This window comes from Phyllobates terribilis, unplaced genomic scaffold (genome assembly GCF_046119375.1).
Source record: "Phyllobates terribilis strain yellow unplaced genomic scaffold, ASM4611937v1 Scaffold_2__4_contigs__length_985480577, whole genome shotgun sequence".
NCBI lineage: Eukaryota > Metazoa > Chordata > Amphibia > Anura > Dendrobatidae > Phyllobates > Phyllobates terribilis.
In genome coordinates, this window is record NW_027362762.1 from 89,324,137 (window position 1) to 89,350,709 (window position 26,573).

Here is a 26,573-nt window from a genome sequence, read left to right on the forward strand (position 1 = left end):
CGGTCAGTCTGTCTAAGGACCAACTTGCCCGCTCACCTGGGAGCGCACATCAGCTACCTGCCTGCTTGCCTGAGGTCCGACGGTCTGCCTTACAACTCCGGTCAGTCTGTCTATGGACCAGCTTGCCCGCTCACCTGGGAGCGCTTCTCCGCTACCTGCCTGCTTGCCTGCCCGGAGGCTCCGCTGTCACGTGCTGTGACCACCAGCTATTCCAGACTCTTGCCCGCTCACCTGGGAGCGCTTCTCCGCTACCTGCCTGCTTGCCTACCTGGAGGCTCCGCCGTCACGTGCTGTGACCACCTGCTATTCCAGAGACTCTCGCTTGCTCACCTGGGAGCACACATCCTCCATCTGCCTTGCTAGCCTACCTGGAGGTTCAGCCATCACAGGTCGTACCTACCCCTTACCTAGAGACTGCCCCGGTCACTTGCCATGACCTCCAGCCCGTTCTTCCAGAGACTGCCCCGGTCACTTGCCGTGACCTCCAGCCCGTTCTTCCAGAGACTGCCCTGATCACTTGCCGTGACCTCCTGCCCGTACACCCAGAGACTGTCCCGGTCACCTGCTGTGACTGCCTGCCTGGTCGCCACCCGCTCCCTTACAAGGACCGCTCCCTTGTATAGTAGCCCAGAGGTTCCGCCTCCCAGACCCGTTACAGTTTCTAGTTATTTTTAGGAGTCCTTGGTGGATTTACCGGGAATCCTTGTACAATTGGTTGGAGCGTAACCTAGGAATGGACTAAAGACTGTTAAGGACTCGGGGCAGGACAGACCCCTACCTGGTTACGTCTCCCTGTTTTGGTGAAATGGACACCTTTGTTTTCTTCAAAACTGCACCCGGTTGCGGACACGCCGTAACCATCTTTATGTGTTTTTCTTATTGTATTATTATTGTTATACCCTGTTATGTCTTTCTAAAAAAATATGTTTAGTCCCGGAGTACTAAATTTCACTAGGGGGGAATGTGGCACCCCAGGGGTCTGGTTTCCACAGTAATGCAATGTTATGTCTGAGAGCAGGTGGGAGGTCTCTTGGTCAGGAATCCTATGCATGCCACACCTCCTGCCCAGTCCTGGGAGGGGAAGGACTTCCCCTATATAAACCTGGGGCTGAGGCAGGGTTAGAGAGTTCAGAGGGAGAGTTCAGCCAGGAGGGCTGACAGGGAGCTGTGGCTCCGGCTGGGCCCTGCTCCTGGGCCATGCCAGAAGTAGAGACAGAGAAGAGAAGCAGCTATGGGAAGAAACAACAGGAGCTCTGTGGGAGCAGTGTTACAAGGAGTCAGGGGCTGGCAGCTGCAGAGCTCGCCCTGACTGAGAAGATTTCTTACCGGACCCGGAGTCCGAGGCTGTGGGGACTAACTCCTACCCAGCAGCAGAATCCGTCAGGCAGGGGATTTCAGGTCCTCTGGCCAAGAAACCCGAAGGCACGGTCACACGCATGGGACCAGCACCGCCGTCGTGGAGCGGAAGCTACTAGAAGGCCCCGAGTCACCGGCCATACGGGTGAGCACCACACGGTACACTCAGGGACGTGGGCTACTTATACCCGCCTCTAGCAAGGTAGCCAGAAGAGTATCGTTAGTTTGGGAGGCCTACAACTCCGCCTGGCCAGGGGAGATCCCATCTGCTCAAGGACTGACCAGGCCCCAATCGCTAGCCAGTACTCCGGGAGGGTCTATCGTTGTCACCAGTAAAGACCCTGAACTACACCGTACCGTCTCTGAGTGGTTCATGCTACCCCCATCATCCACGTCGGCTGCCCTGAGGCCATACCCCTCCCGTTGGGGGTTATACCATCTACGCTGCACCATCCATCCACCGGCCTCAGCGGACTGTCCTGCAGCGGCAGCTCCATAGCTGCATTCAACGGGTGGCGTAGTCGTACAACATCTACCGCTAATACAGCGCCACTTAGTCTGACTCCCTGGGCACGGACCGGGTCAACGCCACGAGATTACTACCCTCAACAGATCCGGCTCCGGGTAAGCTCCCGCGTGCGCAACGCTGCGCGACACAGGCCCAGGGGTGCGTCATATATATGCTCCCCTCCAGTCCATGTATATATACTCCCTCCCCCAGTCCATGTATATATGCTCCCCTCCAGTCCATGTATATATACTCCCTCCCCCAGTCCATGTATATATGCTCCCCCCCAAGCCAGCGTCTATTGCAGCGCACGGGCCTGGCAAGTTTGTGCGCTGCAATACACTTCAGCTAGATGTATGTCCGAGAACGCACATCTAGCTGAAGTAGTGGGGCTGGCGTCGGCACTCGGCGGGCTCAGAGTTCTCACCCGCCGGGCCTGATCCAGTAGCGCTAGTGCTGCGGCGATGGCGTGCGTGCCCACCGGGAGGGTTCTGCGTGCCCCCTCTGGCACGCGTGCCATAGGTTCGCCAGCACTGCCCTAGTAGGACCTATCACTAGTCTGTGGCTGCCCCCTTTTATTGAAGAAAACAATGGGCAACCACAGACTGATGATTGTACTAAATAACACCGATTAAAAAAAATCCTAGAAGTGCTCCTAATATTCCCCTAGAGGTCCCAATTTACAGTAGTAGCAAACCTTTGGGTTGTGGGATCTCTGTATGCAGAGCGGGATCCCACAACCCTCTGCAGCACCTCTCACAGTGAAAGTGGGAGATCTAGCATGTTTCCGTGAGATCTATCTAACTATACAAGCCCTGCTACATCCTTAAAGGGAATCTTTCAGGAGGTTTTTGCTGTGTAATCTGAAGACCGCATGCTGATGCCTCTCTCAGACTATGTGCCCACGATGCAGAAATGAAGCAGAAAATTTCTGCAGCATTTCTGCATCTCCCTGGCAGAAAAAACGCATGCAGATTGTGCATGCTTTTTCCTGCAGAATACATGCGGATCCACATGCGGATTCACATGCGTTTCCGCATGCAGATTGACAAGCGCTTTCCAGGCGATAGCATCACTTGGAAAGTGCTTGACAACTAGGTCACACTATTTAAATCCATGCAAACGAGTTACAGTGAACCGTAAAAATTAAAACAAATAAAGCTATACTCACCCCCTCCTATGATAGGCAGCTCAGGGTCTATGATCATAGTATATACAGAGCCTGGTGTGGGCGGGGTTAGCTTCCTCAGCTCTGCTGCATTGCTAAATCTAAAAACTCTGATTGTGTCAGAACTTCGGCACCCTGTAAACTGAGTGATACATCGTTGGAATCAGGGTCTCTTTGCCAACATCATACTGCTCTCAGATGAGATAGCAAAAGCCTCCGGACAGATTTCCTTTACTAAGCTGATACAGAACAGTAACATAATTTCAACCGTTGATTAACGTTTGGTAATCACTTAGTAAAAGATTTATGTCGGTATCCCCAAGACAGATGTGCGAACCTCTTTTAATAGAAAGTGCAATCGTCTAGGGGGCTATTTAGGCATATTTGTGTCACTATGACATGCCAGGCTTGACATGTCACTCTCCACAAGGAGAAACGTGACCCCTGTATCATTCAGTAAAATCATCAGTACATGGCTGCGTATTGTTTTCTTAAAGGGGCTGTCCACTACTTTAGATTACCCCCCATGTATCCCTCCACAGGTCCCTAAGACTTTTTGTAAATACCTTCTGTTGCAGTGACTGCCTGTGAGTGGCGCTATCACTGGCCGCTCACAGGCATCACGTGACTCCCGGCTGCCGCCGGCTCTGACATCCGCTGATGTCACGACAAGTGCTGGCAGCAGCCGGGGGTCTCTGTCTTCTGCGTTCCACGGTGGATGCCAGGCTGTGGGTGGGGTTACCCCACCGCGTCACACCCTGCATCCACCGCGCGCTCTGCCTCGCCCCATTCATTGGGAAAGCGCGCGGTGGATGCTGGGTGTGACGGGGTGGGGGAAACCTCGCCCACAACCCAGCAGCCACCGCGAGGACCCCAGCACTGAGTGACGCCTCACAAGTCGTGACATCAGCACGGGGTCACGTGATGCCTGTGAGCGGCCACCGATAGCGCCTCTCACAGGCACTATCAGCAACAGAAGGTATTTACAAAAAGTCTTAGGGACCTGGGGGGGGATTACATGGGGGGGGTTAACCAAAAGTACCACATAACCCCTTTAACTAAAAAGGGCAGCCATAGATTGAAGATAGGGCCTTTGTTGAACCCACTGATTTTGGCAGGACTGTCCAGCATCTGATGTGCATGCAGGCCTCCCAGCTCTCCCTTGACAGATGATTTCAGGGAAGAAAATGATCGGGATGTTTGAATTCAATCAATTTTGCTCTTTTTGAAAATTAGCCACTGGCCTGTACTGTAAACAAATGACACCAATAATCTGCAGCAAAAACGCACCAAAACCTGCTTTTTGTAAGCAGCTTTTTTACTGCCGAGGGAGTAGGTTTTGGCTGCAGAAAAAAACGCAGCAAAAAAGCAACGTGTGAACATAGCCTCACTGTGTTCTACGTAATGCAGGTCTGATGGTACAATGCATTACTAGTTTTTTACTTTTAATTCCTGCATCACACATCACCCCATACACTGCACTAAGCATAACAGAGAGCTGCAGTTTTGCCCAGAGTGCTCCTTTAACTCCACAGTTGCACATCTACATTTTGGCTGCCATTGCCTTGTGCAGTCACAATATAAATGTATGTATTTCGCTTTCACTGCAGATCACGCTGCATAGGAAAGAAGATGAGCGTGCGGGGAGGACATGATCTGTGTCATCTCAGCATTTCTCTCTGTGCTGATGACTGCTAATAGTGATCTAATGGACAGCAGGCCTCAATTCACTATTATCTGTGATCTGCATACAGGAGAATGCTGCGATAATACAGATTGTATCTTCCCAGCCTCATTGAGTTGCTGAAAAAAAAATTCTGCACGCTGAAGCATTGAGTTCATTCACAGAACCCACGTACAGGGAGGTCCGGCTCCGGAGTCTCAGTGGGCCCCTTTAACACATACCACGATTCATGATGCACGGGTACCGTAGAGAAATATATATATATAATATATATATATATATATATATATATATATATATACGGACACACCTCATTTAAAGATTTTTCTGTATTTTCATGACTATGAAAATTGTACATTCACACTGAAGGCATCAAAACTATGAATTAACACATGTGGAATTATATACTTAACACGGATTACAAACAAACAAACTGGATACTCAGAGGAGCTGTGGGGAAAGATACCAGCATAAACTGGCTACTTTTGACCTAGGTGGCAAGCCTTCTATTATAGTAGTTCTATTCTTGTACATAGGAGGCAGTATTATAGCAGTTATATTCTTGTACATGGGAGGCAGTAATATATATATATGCACATGTGCAATTAAGAAAAACCTAGCTTTTCCAATTTTGTTTGTCTACAGGTCAGTGTTATTACCTGTTGGGAATTGTAGTTCCATAAAACCTATAATCACTCCTGAATGCTGATATTCTGGGATCTAGAGATCCTTATAGGGGTTCTATACCAGGCAGGGGATCTCTTGGGTATGGAACATATAGCAGCTGTGAGAACCACATGGTCCTGGAGCTGTTGATGGGAGATGTACGTTGTTTTCCCATTTCTGCCCTGCTCCAGGAACTTTGTGACTGGCTGACAAGTGACAGCCGAAGACGGTGATCCTGTATCTAGTTCTGTTACATGAGCGGACCATCCTGACGCGCGCATTATCTGCTGTGAAAACCACATGGTCCTGGAGCTGTTGATGGGAGATGTACGTTGTTTTCCCGTTTCTGCCCTGCTCCAGGAACTTTGTGACTGGCTGACAAGTGATAGCCGAAGACGGTGATCCTGTATCTACAGTAGTTCTGTTACATGAGCGGACCATCCTGACGCGCGCCTTATCTGCTCAGACAGATGATTCATGCTCGCCCCTCAGACACCATTCTCATGGTTGCACAATAACCAGGTCCTTGAGTGCTTCTTGCTTTGTCACAACAATTACATCCCTGCTGAAATCATGTCTTGCAGATTGTTATTTGAGTGTAATGTGAACCTACAACATCGCGAGACACATGTCCTGTTCAGTGATGAGCTTATTTCCATAGTACATCTCCAGATGGATGTAAATTCCTGAGGGCGGTCATTAGTTGATGTATAAAATCTACACAATTATTTTCTTATGCACCATAGATTTTTTTTTCCCTGTGCTAAGGTTTTTTTTTGTCCATCACCGAATTATTTTTAAAGAGTGCTATGATTCCTTTTAACCATAAACCTCCCTCTGAGCAGATCAGGAAAAAACAATGAGCTAAATGAATACAGTATTTTTTGTCACCACTAGGAGGAGCTAAGTGCATACAGATTTATTGTTGAATTCAATCAATGGGTGCTGCATAGATGCATTGAGCTCCCTCTAGTGGCTGCTGCAAGCACCACAGCCCCTTTAATTACTAACACTTTCTAGACCTCAAAATTGATATCAATTAATAACTCATAACCATCCAAGACCAACATGGATAAAGGTAATTACCATTGATCTCTTTATAATAAAATTATAAAACAAAGAAAAAAAAAATGTCCTGAGAACACTTAAAAGGAACTCGTCATGTCCTCAAATGCTACTATCCTGCAGATGCTGGATTAATCTGCAGGTTAACAGTGCTCCAAAGATGTCCCGCCACCTTACTGGAAGCCTGGCTACTGGGAGGAGATGAACTTTTTCCTCCCGGGAGCCTCTGGCTTTCAGTTATAGACTGTAAGCCCGCCCCAGCACTTTGATTGGCAGTTCGCTTTTCCCAGATACACTGTAGAGCGAACTGGCAATCAACGTGCACACTGTTTACTGACCAATCACCTTAGCCACTCTAGAAACACCCCTATGACTGAAAGCAGGCAGCTTCCGGGAGGAATAAAGTTCATTTTGCTCCCGGAAGCTGCACTTTCAGTAAGGCGGACAGACAGCATTGGAACGCTGTTAACCTGCATTTGGGGACATGACAGGTGCCCTTTAACCCCTAACGTTTGACACCAAGATTTGAAATAGTTTTTTTTATTTTTACTCCCTTTTTTATTTTGGATGCAAGATAACTGAAAATTGCTAATTCTGGCTTTTTGATTTTTTTTATGGCGTTTACCATATATGCCACCTATTGGATGTAACGACGATCCTAAAAGTCAATATCGACCCTTTAAGAAGCCTTATCACATAATTTTGAACCATATAGTCCTTATGTGGCAATGTTTACTGCTGGCTATAGAATGAGTTAATCGAGAATTTGTCATTGAACTTGTTCTGAGCTCCTCTGGGTTGATTTATTCACCTGAGCTTCTGGTATTGTCATAAATCAGATGAAATCACTTTTTTTTTTTTTTTTACTTAAATTCATGTATTTTGGGGCTAAGAATAGTTGTTGTTTTTTTTTCAATTGGGCTTCATTAAAAATGCCGCACTGCTCTTTATAGCCTCTGGGCTGTGCTGTTTAGTACTGACTGCAGAATGAGGTGATTAAGAATCTGTCAGCGAGCTCATTTTGAACGCTTTTATCTGTCCTTACTGAAGTTCTCTCGGCTGATTTCTGATCACATGAAACTTCAGCTCAACTTTGATTTGCTTTGTGGCCATAAGTCAGCACAGAGGAGCTCAGATTAAGGACTCGTGCACATGGCTGTATTTTTGGTCCAAGTGAGATTCAGCAAAACATTGGATCGCACTCAAACCAATGGGGCCATGCACATGTCAGATTTTTTTTCTTTGGACTGAGCCTGTCCAAAGGCCCAAATTTGATTCAATATTTGGATTGACTCGGCCATACAAGTCAATGAGTCCATGGGAAAATTCGGACTGCTCTCGGATGACATCTGAGTGCAGTCCGATTTCCATTCACTGACACAGTGGAGAAGATGGAGACTTTTTTTTTTCTCCATCTTCTCATCAGTGTGAATCGGATCAGAGTGTGATTAGCATAACTGACCCGATTCTCTAGGATGAGAAAAAATATGAGTGTGACTCTAGCCTAAGACAGATAAAAGAGTTGCAAACTCTGTCAGAACTAGCTCACTGCCGAATTCTAAGTTAGCTCTTCTGCGGTGAGCAATATGAAGAAAGAAAAAGAGCATGTAAAAGCCAAACCGTGCAAAATGTTTAATGAAACACAATAGCAAACAGATACATGCAGATTACAAAGATGTCTATATCCTTAAAACTTAAACCAAAAGCTAGAACTAAAAGTGGGGATAAATGTAGCAAGAAGCCGTATTAGATCGCCCTCTGTTTATGTATACTGCTCGGGTGACTTTGTTGTGGTCCTTGATAAATAAAGAGCATTTAGTTTCTCCTCCTATTTCCGTGTGTTCAGAGCTTCTGTAAATTACATTCATTTTCCCCGGAGGATGTAATTGACGTCTCATTAGGAGTTTAGGTTAAACGCCGCCAGTCTTCTGGGATTTTTTACTTCACTGCGCCATAATTGACCACCCATCAGTTGTCTGACATCTTTGGTCTGTTTGTGCGTTACGGTATAAGGTGTCTGTATATAGCGGTCGTAAGGTGTGTGGACTGAAACCACACAAAAAAACAAACCACTTCATTTACTGGTAGAACTGGTAAACTAAGGGATCATTCACACGTCATTGATTTTTCACATACAGTGGGGGAAAATAAGTATTTGATACCCTTCTGATTTTGCAAGTTTTCCCACCTACAAAGAATGGAGAGGTCTGTCCTTTTTTATCGTAGATACACTTCAACTGTGAGAGACAGACTCATAAAAAAAATCCAGAAAATTACATTGTATGATTTTTACATAATTAAATTGCATTTTATTGCATGAAATAAGTATTTGATACAATAGAAAAACAGAACTTAATATTTGGTACAGAAACCTTTGTTTGCAATTACAGAGGTCAGACGTTTCCTGTATTTCTTGACCAGGTTTGCACGCACTGCAGCAGGGATTTTGGCCCCTTCCCCCATACAGATCTTCTCCAAATCTTTCAGAGATCTTTCCAAAGATTTTCTATTGAGTTCTGTCTCTCATAGGTGAACTGTACCTACAATAAAAATTCCAGACCACTCCATTCTTTGTAAGTGAGAAAGCTTGCAAAATCTGCAGTGTATCAAATACTTATTTTCCCCACTGAGTTTCATATGTGTTTTTGATCCAAGTTTCTTCAGAGTTTGGTCAGGGTCAGTTTTTACCATTAGGCTATCTCCACACTTTGCATTTTTGCTGCGTTTTTTTCTCTTGGCAGTAAAGAAGCTGCTTGAAAAAGTAGGTTTTGCTGTGTTTTTGCTACATTTTTGCTGCGTTTTTGCTACATTTTTGCTGCGTTTTGCTGTTTGTTTTTTGCTGTGTTTTTCATGCTGATATAGTTTTCACCCGTTCTTGAGTTTTCTGCACCAAAAAGCAGCAAGACCTGATACTGGCATTTTTGCACTTACTCATTACTTTCTGTGGGTGAAAAAATGCTGCAAAAACGCTAAATTAAGTGACACGCTGCAGTCTTCAAAAACGCAGCAGTTTTCCAATTCAGTCAGGAAAAAAATGTGTGTGCGTGAGATTTCTGAAATCTCATAACTTTTGCTGCCACTGTAAAATGCAGTTTTTAAGTTGCATAAAAAAACACAGCTAAAAAAATGCAGCAAAAATGCAACTTGTGAACATTGCCTAAGAGTTTGGTCTGAGTTTCATCAGTTTTTTTCAGGTAAATAAAAATTTGTTGGAGGTTTGAACGACAGAAATGCTGCCTACAAAGTCAACCAAAATTGCTAAACTGGAGTGCTTCCTGAAGCTCTTTCCACTAGAAAAATTGCTGTTTTTGTCTTCTTCAAAAAAGCTCATTGTGCACATACTCTTAGGGTATCTGCATATGATTTTTTTTTTTCAGGCGGATTCCGCTCTGAAAATTGCCTGAAAAAGTTTTTAAAGCTCCTTTTAACTTTAGCTTCAGGTTTCCAAAGTTGCCAAGTGCTTACAAGTAAGCTGACCAGCCTTCTGGTGTCTTCTGCCTGAAGAAGCTCAATTCCTGCAAGTCAATGGTAAGGCTCAAAAGACACCGGAGTGTATTTTTAAGAGTTTTGCCAGTGTTTCTGCTAGAACAACCGCTATCAGTTTCTTCATTGTTGAAGGGAATTTAAAAAAAAAAAAAACGTTGAAGAACTTGCCAGGTTCACCCATTTGACAAAGACGTTGTGAGCCCTCCTACCCTTAGGTTCACAGGAAATTTTTTAAGGGGCAAAAATCCAATGAGTTTTTAAAGCAGAATCCACTTTAGGAAATGCTTTCTTTTTTTAAAGGATTTATTGTTTTATTTTTTCCTGAAGCATTTTGAAGGGGTTTTTTAAAGCTTTTTTCTCCCCACACAATGTTTTACAGACTTTTGGCTTGACAGTATCAAAATTGGAGCTGTTTCCACAAGGAATCCACCTCTAATAATGACATGTCACATCTTTTTTTTCTGTGGGTCTTTTTTTAAAACCTCATTGGAGAAAGAAAAAAGCTAAAAAAAAATAAAAAAAAACCTCCTCCTATGAAAAGCAAAGTGGCTTTTACATGAAAATCAATAGGAAGAATATTCAATGCGTAGTTGAGGCGTTTGTTTTTAGCAGGATTTCAAAGCAAATTTGAATTAAAATCCTCTTGGGGTATTCCTGTGGACTCTGTACTCATGGTTCTCTGAAAAACAGGGCCCTAGACGGCTATATCCTTCTCTAAAAATGGAATACATACATATGCGGTCACTAAGCGACACTACTCCATCTTCCTCCTCCTAGACCTGTCATCTGCCTTTGACACAGTGGACCATTCCCTCTTACTACAAACTCTCTCATCTCCCGGCATCACAGACTTGGCCCTATCCTGGATCTCCTCATACCTAACAGACCGGACATTCAGTGTCTTCCACTCACACACCACCTCCTCATCTCGCCCCCTATCTGTCTGTGTCCCCCAAGGTTCAGTTCTAGGACCGCTGCTCTTCTCCATCTACACCTTCGGCCTGGGACAGCTCATAGAGTCTCATGGCTTTCAGTATCACCTCTATGCTGATGACACACTGATCTACTTCTCTGGACCCGATATCTCCTCCCTACTAACCAAAATCCCACAATGTCTGTCTGCTATTTCATCCTTCTTCTCTGCCAGATTTCTTAAACTTAACATGGACAAAACCGAATTCATCATCTTTCCGCCATCTCATTCAACCCCCCCAACTGACCTATCTATCAACGTCAATGGCTGCCCACTCTCCCCAGTCCCTCAAGCTCGCTGCCTTGGGGTAACCCTGGACTCTGAACTCTCCTTCAAACCACATATCCAAGCCCTTTCCACTTCCTGCCAACTCCAACTCAAAAGTATCTCCCGGATCCGCACATTCCTCAACCATGAATCCGCAAAAACACTAGTGCACGCCCTCATCATCTCCCGCCTTGACTACTGCAACCTCCTGCTCTGTGGCCTCCCCTCTAACACTCTTGCGCCCCTCCAATCTATCCTAAACTCTGCTTCTCGACTAATCAACCTGTCCCCCCGCTATTCCCCGGCCTCTCCTCTCTGTCAATCTCTTCACTGGCTCCCCATTGCTCAGAGACTCCAGTTCAAAACCCTAACCACGGCATACAAAGCCATTCACAACCTGTCCCTGCCATATATCTCTGACCTAGTCTCCCGTTACATACCCGCACGCAACCTCCGATCCTCACAAGATCTCCTTCTCTACTCCCCTCTTATCTCCTCCTCCCACAATCGCATACAAGATTTCTCCCGTGCTTCCCCTCTACTCTGGAACTCTCTACCCCAACGTATCAGACTCTCGCCTACCATGGAAACCTTCAAAAGGAACCTGAAGACTCACCTCTTCCGAAAAGCCTACAACCTGCATTAACCATCTCTCCACTACCAGCTCTACCCTCACCTACTGTATCCTCACCCATCCCTTGTAGATTGTGAGCCCTTGCGGGCAGGGTCCTCGCTCCTCCTGTACCAGTCGCTGTCACATTGTGTTCAAGATTATTGTAATTGTTCTTGTATTATACCCCCTTTTACACATGTAAAGCGCCATGGAATAAATGGCGCTATAATAATAAATAATAATAATAATAATGTGGTGGTAATATGTGATCTGGTCATGGTGTGGCAGTATTTGACCCTTGTACGTGGTATTATTGGTCATTTTAAAAAATGTATGTGACACATTCCCATAAATAAAAATATACCTAAAAAGAATATTGGGTATTATAAGAAATGTTTAATAAGTTAGAGTAGGGCTCGGCCAGAAGAGTCTCCTTGTTGTGGTGGCGACTTAAAAATCTTTTGGCCAAACAAAAGCTGCTGGCTATATAGATGATATGGGAACTTTTAATGTGTGATTGATGAGGACAGGGTGCAGAAATGGAGTTTTTTCAAGAGTGGGCGGTGGGACTGTGGAAGGTTCGAGGGATGGAGGTGGAGGCGGAGCTTGGGTGGAGCCTGGGCGGAGTCTCAATGGGGGCCCGAAAATTTTTCCAGTATGGGCCCCGAAATTCCTGGTGGCAGCCCTTTACAGTAGTAAAATAGTAGTAAGATTCAATAACAATATTTCTTAATGAGTGAAAGTTGTAAAAGTTCCAGCACTAAACTACCATGGACTTATATGAGATCTATGGAGACAAGAATCATAAGGGTCGCCTATTGCAATCAATTAAAAAATGTAGCTTTTATTTTGCACATAGGGGCTAAAGTTGGTGTGAATTGATTCACTGGACACTGTCCATGTGCCACATCAGTGGTCTGTGGTCGCTGGACAGAAGCCCTGAGAACAGCGTCTTACCTGATGGTCTCCGCGGCTCTTCTTTTGATTAGTCGGCTTGGCGGGGTGACACTCATATGACATTGTGTCAGGCTGGCTAATCAAGAGGAGCCAGTCATGCCTTCAGGTAAGAGACAGTTCTCAAGGCCCCCATCCAGCGATCACAGATCACCGACGTGGCCGATTTATCGGGTCTTACGAATCGTTTCGCACCAACTCTTAACGGAGTTCAAGCAATTTTTAGCAGAATTTTTGGGGGTAAAACTGCTTGAAATGTTGAATCAGTTTTGCACAACTTGATTTTTGGCATTTTTAACCCTGTCTTGGAAAGCTACGCCATTGAGTAGAGCTGGTGCGAGATGGGTCATAGCTAAGCCGCCCAGCAAACTCATTGTAACTAAGACCACTCTACTGTCCAGCCCCAGGCTACTACACATCTCTGGAGGGAGGGGAGGCACTACACTTGAAAGATGCGCCAAATTCATTATTTCTGACAGAATTTTTGGCTAGATTTTACAGTGCTCCATTCATTAAGACTGGTGTACAAAAGGCCAGTCTTAATTGGAATCATAATGCCCAATGAATGGACAATTTTTATTTTTTTTATATAGTCCAAGAGCTAATGTAGTTGACTGTAGTGCTGATCTGTAAGACAGTGGTCATTGCCTGCTAGGGGCTCAGATTGGTCTTCTATGTAATGCATGAGAAGAATTGTGGCATATCCTGATACATGTCCTATAATGACTTTGATACGTGCTGCTTTACTGGCCTTGGGTACTTTGCATGGGGTGTACGGCTCTGGTTTAGCTAGAGATACTAAAAAGAATTTATCCCTCTGTACATATATATGAATGGCTGGATTAATCTGTGGCCAAGTGCATCTTCCTCTGATCATTATAGCTGATAGCCAGCGGATTGCCGTACTGGTTACTTCGTAGACATCCCCTTTAAGCATACAGGTGTAGCAGAATTCTTTGTTTTTGGTTATGGACACCTTTTGATGTGGAAAAATATTTTTCCATATGTAAGTGGCTACCCTTTAGTTAATAATATAGCAATTACTTTAATTTCTTCTTTCCTTTCCGGTCCCCACCGATCTACAGTTTGCAGCCGGATCCAAGTTTCAGTTTTGTCTCTTGTGGGAGTGTCTCTCCCAGTAATGTAGGCTGGATGGGAGGTCTCTGTATCCAAGATGCTGCTGTATTCACTTGCTTTCTTGTATCAGCACAGTTTTTAATTTCCATGGTCTTTCTTCCTTTCCTATAGCCAGTTTTCTCTGCCGACTCTGAGAAACTTTTTCCCCTCTCCACTGCAGATCAGTGTACAACTCCCTTCCCGCTTCTGCTATATCTAAGTGCTGCTCCAGACGTCCGTGCAAATCGGTCCAAACATGGACCACGGTGGAAGGACTGTCCACAAGTCTCGCGACCTGAGCGTCAAAGCTTCATATATGTCTATGCCACTCTGTGCATTGCGGTCCGACGGAAGTCTGAAGCAGCCCTAACACTGAGAGAAGGGAAAGCAGAGCTGGAAGTAGCAGAAGGACCTCAGATGAGCTCTGTCTTTTCTGCAAAGCATTCAGTTCTGCCACAGCGAAATGGTAAAAGATTTTAAATGAAGACAATATAAAAAGTTGCTTAATTTTGCATTGAACAAATAATTTAAAAAATCCTGTGTGAAGGTGTGCTGTACATAGCCTTTAAGATAACCCACTTGGCTTCCACGCTATGCTGTTCACTATCGCTAGCACGTCACAACATCACAGAACATTGTGTTTCCTGACATTCTCAGCTCTGCTATATTTGTTCTTTTTATCCTATATACTTGGCTTGAAATTGCAGCGTGATGGTTTCGGGGAAATGTAAAAGTGGAGCGGAAACTTACAATATTAATAGCTATGTAAATGTAGATGAAGGCCAATAGTAACTGAAGTTCAGAGAGTAGCTGGCGAGTAGCCGGCGCAGGAGGATGAGTTATTTTCTGTCTTCTTAACGCTCTTCCCTGCTGATTCTTTTCAGATTCTGCCGGCACCAGCCTATTATCAGGAACATTGCTGAGGATTCTACGCTTGGATCGCTGAGGCGTCAACAATGAAGCACTTCATGAAGTGAGTAATCGCCTCGGTGTTTTTATGTTCGCGGTACTAGTTTTTTTTTAGGATGTACCTGTCGCTTACAGAGAATGGAAGAAGCCGTACTGTGGGGGCTAAGAGCGCGTGTCATCACTGAGGCCGGGAACATTTCATCCCGTGTTCTTTCCTTCCGTCGTTGAAGAATGAAATAAAATGTTCTTAATGTCTTGCTTAATGTCTGGATTTATGCAGCTAAAGCTTAAAGGGGCTGTCCAGTTAAGAAAACCCATTATAATATTCTCTGGATGAGAATCCTTAATTAGTAGAGGAGGGGAGATCTTCTGTTCAGGGTCCTCATCTCCAGAAAAGGACCTAGTGTTTAAATCAGGTGTTTATGTTCTAAGTATCTTATTAATAATTTTGATAGATGTTCCCTCTGGCCACTTGGTCTATTCTATTACTCTATAACTCCTATTTTATATTGTGCACATGTAGATTAGTAGCAATAGACTGACCCTGACCCTATTCATTTGTATAGAAGCTTTCTGAGCATGCACTAATCTGGGCAAAGGTCATTGTACAGGTGGGGGAGGAGGTGAGCTGTGACATCACCTATTGTGATTGGTGGATCCTGTGTTATATTACTGTATATAGAGGTGTTATCAGTCATTGTACAAGAGGAGGAGGTGAGCTGTGACATCACCTATTGTGAATGGTGGATCCTGTGTTATATTAGTATATATAGAGGTGTTATCAGTCATTTTACAAGAGGGGGAGGAGGTGAGCTGTGACATCACCTATTATGAATGGTGGATCCTGTGTTATCTACTGTATATAGAGATGTTATCTGTCATTGCAATCCTGTCAGCAGTGATAATGAGACTGCTGAAAAGTCTTCTGTAACGATCAGGAAGTATGAGTCTAGTATAAGCTCTAGAGGCCTGTATTAAATTTGTGAAAAAAAAATACATTTAGCATAAAAACCTGATGACACATTTCCTTTAGATGGGCATTATGTAATACTTTATTTTGCCTGTGGTGGTTGCGTTGCGGAAAAATTGAACATTAACTGTCAGGTTTTTGCCGTAATTGAAGCTGATTGCTGGGAGTCTTGGTAGAAATAAGGGGGGCACTTTGTCCCTTTTCGCCTGCGGTTTCGCTGTATGGTCATACAATGCACATGATTGATCCAGGAAAATGGAGCTTTACAAGCTCTGGCTCACTTGTTTTTATTGTTGATCGACACTTGTTTCAAGCAGTAAATCTGCCCATGTAAGAGAACCCTTAGGGGGTGTGCACACAACGTCCTTTAGATGCCGACTTACCTGCCGAATTTTCCAAGGTAAAGACTCTTCATGAAACTCCGGCGGTGTTTTTCCTAAAGTGTCTTTTAGGACATTGGACTTTTTTTGCTGCGTCTTTTTTTTTTTTTTTTACATTCTGTATATAAAATAGTAGCTGTTTCCAAGCGGCCACTCACTTCTTTTAGCCTCTTCACAGCTTTGAAGCCTCATGCAGTTAAAAGAAGTAACAAAAGACGGAACATATGCACTGCCAGTCCTTTTGTCATTGACAACGGGTTGATATAGAATCTGCCTAAAAAAGACATCTCATGCACATAGCCTAAGGGTCTGTTCATACTAAGTTGTTTTTTTTCTTCTGAATTTTTATAGCAGAAACTCCCCAAAATCCAAGAGGAGTTCAAAAACCACAAGTTTTGATGGAAGAATTTCTGCTATGAAAACTGTGACATAAGACTGAACATGTGCACAGCAATATCGTTTTGACGTTGCTGTGCATTATGTTTCTATGGCGCTTTTTCATGCAGATTCCCAGCGAAATATGCCTGAAAAAGACGGTGTGTGCACATATGCACAGAGCAGAAACTCTCTAAATGCTCCTGAAAAAACTCAAAGGTCCTTACAAATCTTTATTTTCTGCTCAGTTTCTACTCCAGAAATTCTGCAAAAAGATTAAGTGTGAACACACCCTTAGGTTTTGTGCACCCAAATTTTTTTTTCGAGGCGGTAGAGAACACTTTCTAGTGAAAACTACTTCAGGAAATTCTTTTTCTTTGAGGAAAAGTTTTTCATTTCCCAAAGAGTTTTTCAAGTTTTTTGGAAGAGTTTTTTTTTTAGCATCCTTCTGGTTGAACAGTGCCTAGTTTGGAGCGCATTCCATCAAGAGACGCTTTAAAGAAGTGACCTATGTTTTATTTTTTCTCACATGTGCGTTTCTCAGATCCTGAAGCAGAATAAAAAAATAACCTTTAATACAGTAAAATTCCTAATTGAAATCTTCCCACTTACCCATCTTAAGGTTTGAGATCCTTCATACTTCTGCATCTTTTCCTAGAATTTTGCGTTGTGCATGAATAAATTGACAACTGGGTGTTACCATTCACCTTGTTAATCTGACATTGTCCAATCATTGTTGATGGCATCAGACGTAGGAGGCCATTGATCCAGAATAAAGAGTCACTTTATAAGAGTGGCTCCCTTTCTGGAGGACATCAACAGCCATCCTTGTGCCGCGGACACTCCAAGTGCGGGAGGAAAATTGCAGCGGTGGTGTCCGGTGCTGCTAAGGAGGATTGATAGACCAAGTATGGAGGCTCAGATTTATTTAAAAAAACTATAAAGCAACGCGTTTTGGAGTTGAATCAACTCCTTCTTCAGGTATACTTGACTGGCACATTCCAACTCTAGTGGTCTTGGTTCTTTTCAGTCTTCAGCTGATCACAGGAACTCTCACCCCTATGGCTAGGGTCACGCAACCGTTTCCTCTCCATCCGAGATAAATGGTTTAATTATGTTACTTTGACTCTGATCAGAGTTTTACCAGAGTGGAATCTGATTTCTCCACCTCCTCCATGCAGTCAGTCTGGGAAAATCGGACCGCACTCTGATGTCATCCAAGTGTGGTCCGATTTTTTTTTTTCACAGACCCATAGACTTGAATGATCGAGTGGCATCCGATTATCGGAGGCAAATCGTGCATGCTGCAATTTCTTTTTCCTCTGACCAATCGGTCCAAGTCCAAATCATCCATTTGCACGTCCTTATAGAATAACATGAGTACTGTTACGAATCATGGTTTTGTGCTCCCACCTGGGAATGGAACAGGTCTGGTGCTACGCTACTCCGATCACAAGCTCCGCTATTGTCCTGACCCTGGAGGTGGAGTTACTACGCGTGAAGCAAAACTGTCCCAATCTTGTGGAGCGTCGCGTTCTGGTGTTGTGTGGGATGTGTGAAAACGAGGGATGCCGTGTCTCCCACTGATTTCTCTGTCCTGGGAAGATGGGATACTGTCTTCCCCGGTTGCCAGGCAATGCAGGAGGTTGCTTTGTCTGACACTTAGCAATGATGGGATTTTGTCCAGTCTGCTGTTGAAGCTAAAAACCAAGCAATGTGAACTGAGGTCTAAGATGGTACTCATGCAAGAAATAGGAGCATGATCACTCTAGCAAAAAGAAGCAAAACCTACAAAAGACAAAAAATATATCTCATACCCTACCATCATTATATATAAATGTAAAGCAAAGTTGCATAATAAATATAGGGTACTTAGTGAACTATTTTTGATCAAAAAAAGTATACAAGCCGTCCCACCAGCGACAAGGTGACCCTAAATTGGGACGGTACCTACACTGTCTATATTAAAAACCTTACTGTATATCAAAGTTGAAGTAATGCATATAAAAGGGTAGGCAAATAGGACCGGGTCCCAACTTCAGACCACCTAGGCCTGTGGTAAGCTACATATATACCAATCAGCTCAACAAAGGGGATGCCACACCCTTAATTTGCACAGAATGCAAACAAGACAAAAAACCAAGCAATGTGAACTGAGGTCTAAGATGGTACACATGCAAGAAATAGGAGCATGTTCACACTAACAAAAAGAAGCAAAACCTACAAAAGACAAAAAATATATCTCATACCCTACCATCATTATATATAAATGTAAAGCAAAGTTGCATATTAAATATAGGGTACTGTTGAAGCTAGCAGGGAGTGGCTGTCTGGGATGACTGGGGGGTAATTGTGGCACCCTGCTGTTCACAGGTACCACAGGACCCAAAAGGGTGCATGGACGGACTTCTCCACAAGAGGCCCTCACTACAAACAGACACCTCCACCCTTCCAACTCAGACCACCAGAGGGAGCCCTGTTAGGGATATATATATAGAGGGTGGAGCCAGGCAGTTCAATTAGTAGTTCAGAGAGTGTGCTGCCACTGAGAGCGGTGAAGACGCAGCACGTCTGCTGCTGGATTGAGGGCCCCAAGTGTGGCCGGAGGCAGTAAGGAGAGGAGAGAGGAGTTGAGGGGGGCAGAGGAGCATCATAGGCTCACCCCAAGACACAAACCGGACACCGGGTCCGCGCCTACAGGGTCCTCTATACCCAGTAGGGACAACCGGCATACCAGGAGGCTTCCAGACCCCTGGTCATCCTGAAGCTACCAGCAATAACCGGACTAGGAACCACGAAGGCCCCGGCGTCTAGGGATAGTGGTTGCCAAAGAAAGGTCCTACTACCAAGCGGTCAGGTGAGAGAGCATCACAACACAGAAGCTAGGCCAAGTTTCAGGCTGGCTAGAAGCTTAGAGAAAGGGAGACATAGATCAGGAGGCCTTATACCCGCTCACTGGGGAGAAGTCCTGAAGTGCACCCTTCCTAGCAAGTACCCTGGACCATACCTGTCGTTACACCAGTAAAGGTACTGAAGCGAACCCTCTGTGTTCTTGTCCGTCATTCCCCTTGACCTGGCCATCTCTTACCTGCATCCCTTCCATCAACTCTGCCCCGGGGGTCCGCTCTGCCTGTGGGGAGCAGAAACATCCCAGCTGCCATTTCATCACCCCCGGAGGTCTGCAGCAGCTCTCTTAACCATTACCGGAAACCACAGGTGGCGTCACGAAACAAACCATACACTAAAAAACCCTTTTTCAAGAGAGACCCCAGAGTACGGGCCCGGGAGCCGACTGCCGTGACATCCTAAGCAAGGTAAAAGATTCGGGTACCGAGTCCCCCCTATATCCCCCTGGGTGACACATAATCAACACCTGATCATTAGGTGAGCTATATAATTCTGCTCCCTGCTCAGTCCTTTGCTGTTTATTGCAGTTCACTATGTGCTTGGTGGTGAGTGGTGCTAACATTAGGTTTTGCTATCTGTTCAGGGTTTTTCTCATTTTCTCTTCTGGTTTCACTTCCTGTGGTTCTTCCAGAGGTACTCACCTGGTTCTTCACTAGGCACCAGCCGCGTCACCAGATGCCGCTGTCCTGGGAAGGGCTCTACCAAAGTCCCCCTTACAGTTACTGGGAGCTGGGTGAAGAGTATTCTCGGCCCTCAAGGGCTTGCCTAGCTGGGCAGCTAGTGCCCAGTGCATCTGTGGCTGCGCCTTTGCTGGTTTGGTGCCAGTCTTGCTGGGTCCCTCTACGAATGCTAGCCTTCAAAACCACGGATAGCACTCGTCTGATTTATACGGTCGTGTGCATGAGCCCTATGGCTGCTTTCCAGCTCTAGAACATGGGTGGACTTCTCTCTTCTAAATCTGAAGACGTTTAGGTGGGTGGACTACGGATTTCCAAATCCTCTCTATAGTCAGCACCAAGGTCACGTCTGCTCTCCTGCTCGCCTGACTCCAGGTCTGACGTCAAAGCGCAGGAAACTGTCTCTTATCAAGCCTGCGGTTGCTAAGGCGGGGGGTCTCCCTTAGCAACACACTCCTGAGCAGCGCTCTCTTCTGTGAGTCATTCACAGACAACTACACCGTCTCCCATTAACCCTCTTAGTAACTACACGGTATTCATTAACCATTACTCCCAATATAAAAACCTCGCTTTATACATGAGGGCGGATTCTATCAGGGTCTTTTTAGCCCCATTACAACACTAGTATGAACCGAGATTTTTGCATCAGGCCACTCCAGGACGTCCTTTTCTTCTGGTGTATATGTTGTATTTTTGGATATTTATCATGTGCAGATGCTGTAATAAAAAAAGACGTCAAAAGTAATAAGGAGCGCCAAAACCAACAAGGCAGTCAGAGTATACCATAACAGTTCAATAACGCCAGTCCCAGACCCGGTAATACTGATATGTACCCCGACGAGTCTATTGATTATTATAGGCCGGGGTGCGATAAGGTGAAGCTTCCTGCAGACGAGAAGGTATTTGGTAGCTGAAGTTAATATGCAGGCAGCACAATCGTGCCTGTCGCTGGGATGAATCTGATGAAAAGGACGGGAACGTTATGTTGCCATGGAGATCCTCTTGCAGATTCCAGAGGTGAGAGCTGGCGATAGCTTCTTCGTGCAAGAGGGAGCGAGAGAAAAAGAAGAAACTTATCCAAATCACTAGAGGCGCAAAGATCCACACAGAAAAGACGTCTGCGACAAGGAAAAGGACTGATTCTACATAGGGCTCCCGTAGCGGGGTCAGAAATCTTGCCGATTGAATTAGTATCAATCCTAAACATACTAGAACCTTCATCGAGGACTAATATTTAAAGGGGTTTTCCAATAATAACTGTTTATGAGGTGGCAGTGAGTCATACAAGAGGTCATATCAGTAAGAGATCAAGCGTCGGTGATATCTGTGTATGTTATGGATAAAATATGGGAAGAGGTGTCTGAATAACCTCCCGACAGCCAGTGGACGATGCCAATGGGAATGTTCATAGAGTAAAATCTCTGCAAAAATAAAATACCACCCTTACGTGGTTACGTTTAAAGACATAGGTACAGCATGGACCCATCGCAGTCATGTAGACCCCACAGAGAGCATGGCGTCATTGCCTCTGACTAAGGAAAGTGTAATTTCATCACCAAGTTCCGTAGCGTTCATTTACTGTAAAGCTATGGAACAATTTAGTAACGCCTCAAATAGTGACTAGACTTCAAGGGGTTTTTATTATTATTACTATTATTATTAACAGCCTTCAGCTTGATCTTGACCATGGCGACTTGATGGATGAACGATCTGTAGGAAGGTCAATCTTGTGCAAGCCTAGTTCCTCCGACCATGTTGTCCTTCTCCAGTGCTCGCCCTCTTCTTATGATGTGTTGTACACACCTAATTTTTTTTTCCAAAAATCTCCCAACTTGGTGAAAGAATAGAATATAAACCAAATCATACCCAAATTAATAATCTCCTTGCTGTTCCTCTTCCATCACCCATGTTCTCTGGTAGTCTCCATGCTCCCTTTTCCTGCTGCCTGTTGGACAGGCTTGTGACTGCTGCAGCCAATCACTTGCCCAAGCGGTGATTGGCTTAAGCAGTCACCTATCTGTACGGCCAGAACAGCGTGCATACAGAAATCCATATTTCATCTTCCATATGGATAGGCATGTGACCCATGCAGATAGTGAAGTTATGGACCCCAATGCAAAAGCTCCAACGGGGCCCCCAAGTATTGCAAATCTTTAATAGTAATGGTCTCTTCATATGGGCTAAAGGCATATTTTGGGCCCCTTTGGCTCCAGGACCCTTACGAAATTGCAACCCCTGCACCCATTAGTACACTCCTGCCTTCAGAAATTTCTGGCCTTAGTGTCCAAAACTGATCCATTGTGTTACTGATGTAAATGGAAGTAGAAAAATGTAACCCATGTAGACTCCATAATTATCAATGGGGCCTCACCTCTTCCATTTGTTGTGTAATGGATCTATTTTATTTTAGACATTAATTCCGTTTGTTCCTAAAAACGGAGCAGACAAATTGAGCGTCCAAATTGAAATGTGGACATGGCCTAAAAGAAGTATGATTGATTTTTTTTATTATTTATTATTATTTACCATGCGAAGCATTTTGAAGAAGAAGAAAAAAATCAGGGTGGACGACCCCTTCAAACATGGGTTAACTATCTTCCTTATAAATCACAATAAATATGTTTACTAGTACTAATATAGTATTACAGTATGATACAAGAATTTATACAATTTACAGTGGGCATCAGGAAGGATTTTTTTCCAGTAATAAATTTGCCTATGCCAGTCAAGGTTTTTTTTTTTTCTTTCCTTTTGGTTGTCCACCATTGAGGATGATTTTTTTCTTACATGCATGTACTTTGGGCTAAAATTCATATTTACAACTAGATTTCATTAAATATTTTTCACCGTTTGGCCTTTATAGACACTTTATTCTTTTGCACATTCAACTTTAATGTGGTCTATGGCCATAAATCAGCCTGAAAGCAGCTCAGAAAAAGACACAAACTCTCTTGTCAGACTCCCATGGCGCTTGACTGAATGATTCTCAGTTAACTCATTCTGCTGTCAGCAATCAACAGCACAACACAGAAGGCAAACGGTACCAAAATCTAATTGCAAAAATTATTTTTTTATCCTCAATTACATGCATTGAAGGGAGTCTATCAGCACAAAATGACTGCCCATGCCAAGGGTGAACCCTGCACCCACTCCTTGGTTTGAACAATCAAATTGATACAGCTTCCCACCTGTTTCTTTTGCATCTATCTCAGTTTCCCTCTACCTTGATTGCCAGCTCTGACCTCACAGGAACTAGAGAATGGCGGACATAACTGAAAAGTGAGTAGGGAAGGTGCATGGAATGTCACTGGTGTGTCAAGTTTGACAGACAGTCATTGTGGATCCCGCTGTAGAAGGCCGCTGCGCTTGGCCTTGCAGACACCTTCTTGATCCTTTCATCATTTCTCCCTCTCTAGGACTCAGCGGTGATCTCTACCTTCTGCTGCTAAATAACACACTCTTGCTGGATCTTTAAATACACTCAGTTTCTCCAGAGAATCGCCGGTGATAGAGTAAATTCCTCTGTTCAGGTCTGGAGTTCTAGTCCAATTGCCTAGATTCCTTTTGGAGTTCCTTCGTGGATTGTAGTCGTTTGGTGTCTTCTCAAAGCAAAGTGTATCCCCTTGTATGTTTCCCTTGTTTGTCTTTAGTTGCTGTGGGGCTGACTAGTGCTCATCCCTCCCCTTCCCTACCTAGGGCCTCGCTCTAGAGTCAGCCAGGGCTAAGGTATCCTGGTCAGCGATAGGTGCGGAACCTATTTATAGACGATAGGGGAGTCAGGGTGTTGTTAGATCTGCCTAGGGGGTCTCCACTCTCCCTTTCCCTAGTTGCTCGGCCTTCCCCCCCTTTTCCCATCGCTGGGTCCTTCCCATACCTAGCATGACACGGAATTACTCCCCCACGCAACAGTGCACTGAGCGCCTGGTCCTGGTTTGATCAGTCATTTTGTGTTGAAAAGACTCCCTATAAAGACGGATATAAATATTTCACTCTTTGCAGAGCTGGTCCTTGTGGTTGTCGAGCTGTTTGTCAAAGTGTGCTGGTAATTGCTGTTCTTCAACATCTGCCACACTACGGGATTTCTAAGTGTCCTTTATGTAAGGATCTCAGCACCACTGCGGTTCCACTGCGTAGGCTCCAGAAGTCGTATCGCTTAGGTCATTCACACTGCAGTTCTGAACAGGTGCCTGGTTTCCAAAAATGACTTTGGCAAACAATGTAACACTAGGAGGTGACATTCACAGCCCGAGCACTGACTCATTTATGTGTTAATAGAGGTTTCATTTCCTTCTAATCTCTTTTATTAATCCGGCGTATCATTACCTTCACATTATGTACGTGGGCTGCTGTGACCGCTATCTGTGACCACCTTTTATTTGTGACCGTACAATCGAAATTCTCCAAACCTCGAAGTTATTTTACATCTTCACTAACAGTGTTATAACCAAGTTATATAAATCCACCCAGCCTATTTACACATGGATTTTTAACAAGAGGCAAAAGAGAACAAGCCATAAAAATAATGGTAAAAAATGTATGTCAAACTTTATTAGATCAAGATAAAAATACATATAAGGGTGGAGGAACCACCAGGAAGAGGGCGCTAATCAAAGTGTGTACAAATAATACAATAGGTATGTAACAGACATTATATGGCAAATAAAAGAAGTCCAATGTATCACAGGGTACGCTTATATTAAATGGAGGATTCTCAATGCGAATAAAATTTCATCATTACATGTCCAAAGATATAGATAACATAGTATTTAGCAGCGTATTCAAAAATCTGGATATTTAAGCCATGAGGTAGTATGTTTGAAAGGGTTTGTGCCTCCTTAAGCGAAATTAAGGTGCTAAATGAATAAATACCCAAAGGAAGAAAGGGGGCTCCTAGCAAATATAATATAATTGAGCAATCCCAGTAAGGGTTGACAATATGTATGTTTTAAGTATGTCTATATATTTGGGTGGCAGTCAGGAACAAGAGGTCACACGATGATGTGCCCACCCCGACATGCGTTTCGACATCTGCCTTCGTCCTTGAAACGCACGTCGGGGTGGACGCATCATTGTTGATATTACTTATAAATGTGTACTATTGATTTGAATTTTTGAGTTTTCTTAAATGTTTTTTTTAACAGTAGCGCACACAGAAATTATAGGGCTTCACAGCAAAAATGTACAAATGTACTCCACCTCAGAGTTAAAGGGGTTGTCTGGTTAAAAAAAAGTTATTGCCTGTCCACAGGATAGGTGACAATTTACTGATCGGTGTGGAGGTTCGAGCACTGGAATCCGCAGCAATTGGTATAACTGGAAATTGTTATTCTCAACAGAGCACTTTTATTTCTGTTATAAAATGGAGCGGCAGGTCTGACGCCCACCCACCACTCCATTCATTTTTCATGGGGCTGCCGGAAAATACAGAGTACAGAACTTTGCAACCAAATAGGGAATGAATGGAGTGGTGGTCCAGCATGTGCAATGCTTCTCCATTCTAACAGAGAAAGGTTCCCTGTCCTGCCAATCGGTGCGGGTCCCCACGGATCGGCAACCACCGATCAACAAGTTTTGATCTTTGCTATAGATAGGTGATAACATATTTTCACTGGATAACTCCTTTAATGTCTGTAAGTGTGGCGAGGTTGGACATGGTACTGTCTCCTGTTACTCTTCTAATAGTGGTAGAGATTGTGTTAGTCTGTTAGGCATCATTTATGCTCTATGTGTCTGTGTGAGAATGTATCAAATTTGTATTGTGATAAAATGGAGTCCTTAAAGGGGTTTCTAGGATTAAACCCCTTAGTAACTTCCATCTTACTTTTATGCCGTTTGTGCCCATTTACTGTATTGAGAGAGCTCAGGAACCCAAGAGTGACTGCAGTAGTTTAAATTGTTTGATGCCGCTGTCAATCATGACATCTGCTTTTAAGGGGTTATAAATGGGGGTGACCACGGCCCGCCGCTACAGCTCCCTTACATATTGGATTAAAGTCGTCCATACCTACCGATATTGGCGTTATCAGCCAACAGTCAGTAAATAGAGGCCTTCTGACTGCTCCTCGACAGATGATATTGGGGCAGAGAAGGATTGGCGCGTTGGATTTCCAATGACTGATCGTTTTATTCTTTCTGGAGCCGCTATCAGAGGAGTCTGGAAGCAACACTCTCATAGAGAACACAGGAGCACTCCGACTGTTCAAGCATCCCATTGCATAAAGGGATTGTATGTGTATTTTTTTGAAAATTTTGAGAAGTTAAAATACAAAATATATTAGAACATTGTAGAACTTTTTATACAGCAATTTTATTTTATTCTTTTGCAATATTTGTAATTTCTTAACAGATTTTTATGTATAATCAAAATGACTGATGAGTGATTTCCCCCATTGAGTAATGATTGCCATATACCGGTGATGTAGAGGTTGGAAGAGCTCCACTCATCAGAGCTGCTTCCACAGTTCAGGTCGTCATCCTTGTGGACGATGAAATGTCTTCA

At 44.2% G+C, this 26,573-nt stretch overlaps 1 protein-coding gene across 3 annotated transcripts in view; it reads left to right on the forward strand.

Moving 5' to 3' along the window:
• ELMOD1 (ELMO domain containing 1) overlaps nt 1-26,573 on the forward strand; it is a 135,752-nt gene that overhangs the window by 42,945 nt on the left and 66,234 nt on the right. For all 3 annotated transcript variants that reach the window (XM_073662197.1, XM_073662199.1, XM_073662198.1), the window contains exon 2: nt 14,741-14,829. In XM_073662197.1, coding sequence (XP_073518298.1) covers nt 14,813-14,829 — 17 coding nt within the window. In that variant the 5' untranslated portion in view covers nt 14,741-14,812. The remainder of the gene's footprint in view (nt 1-14,740; nt 14,830-26,573) is intronic.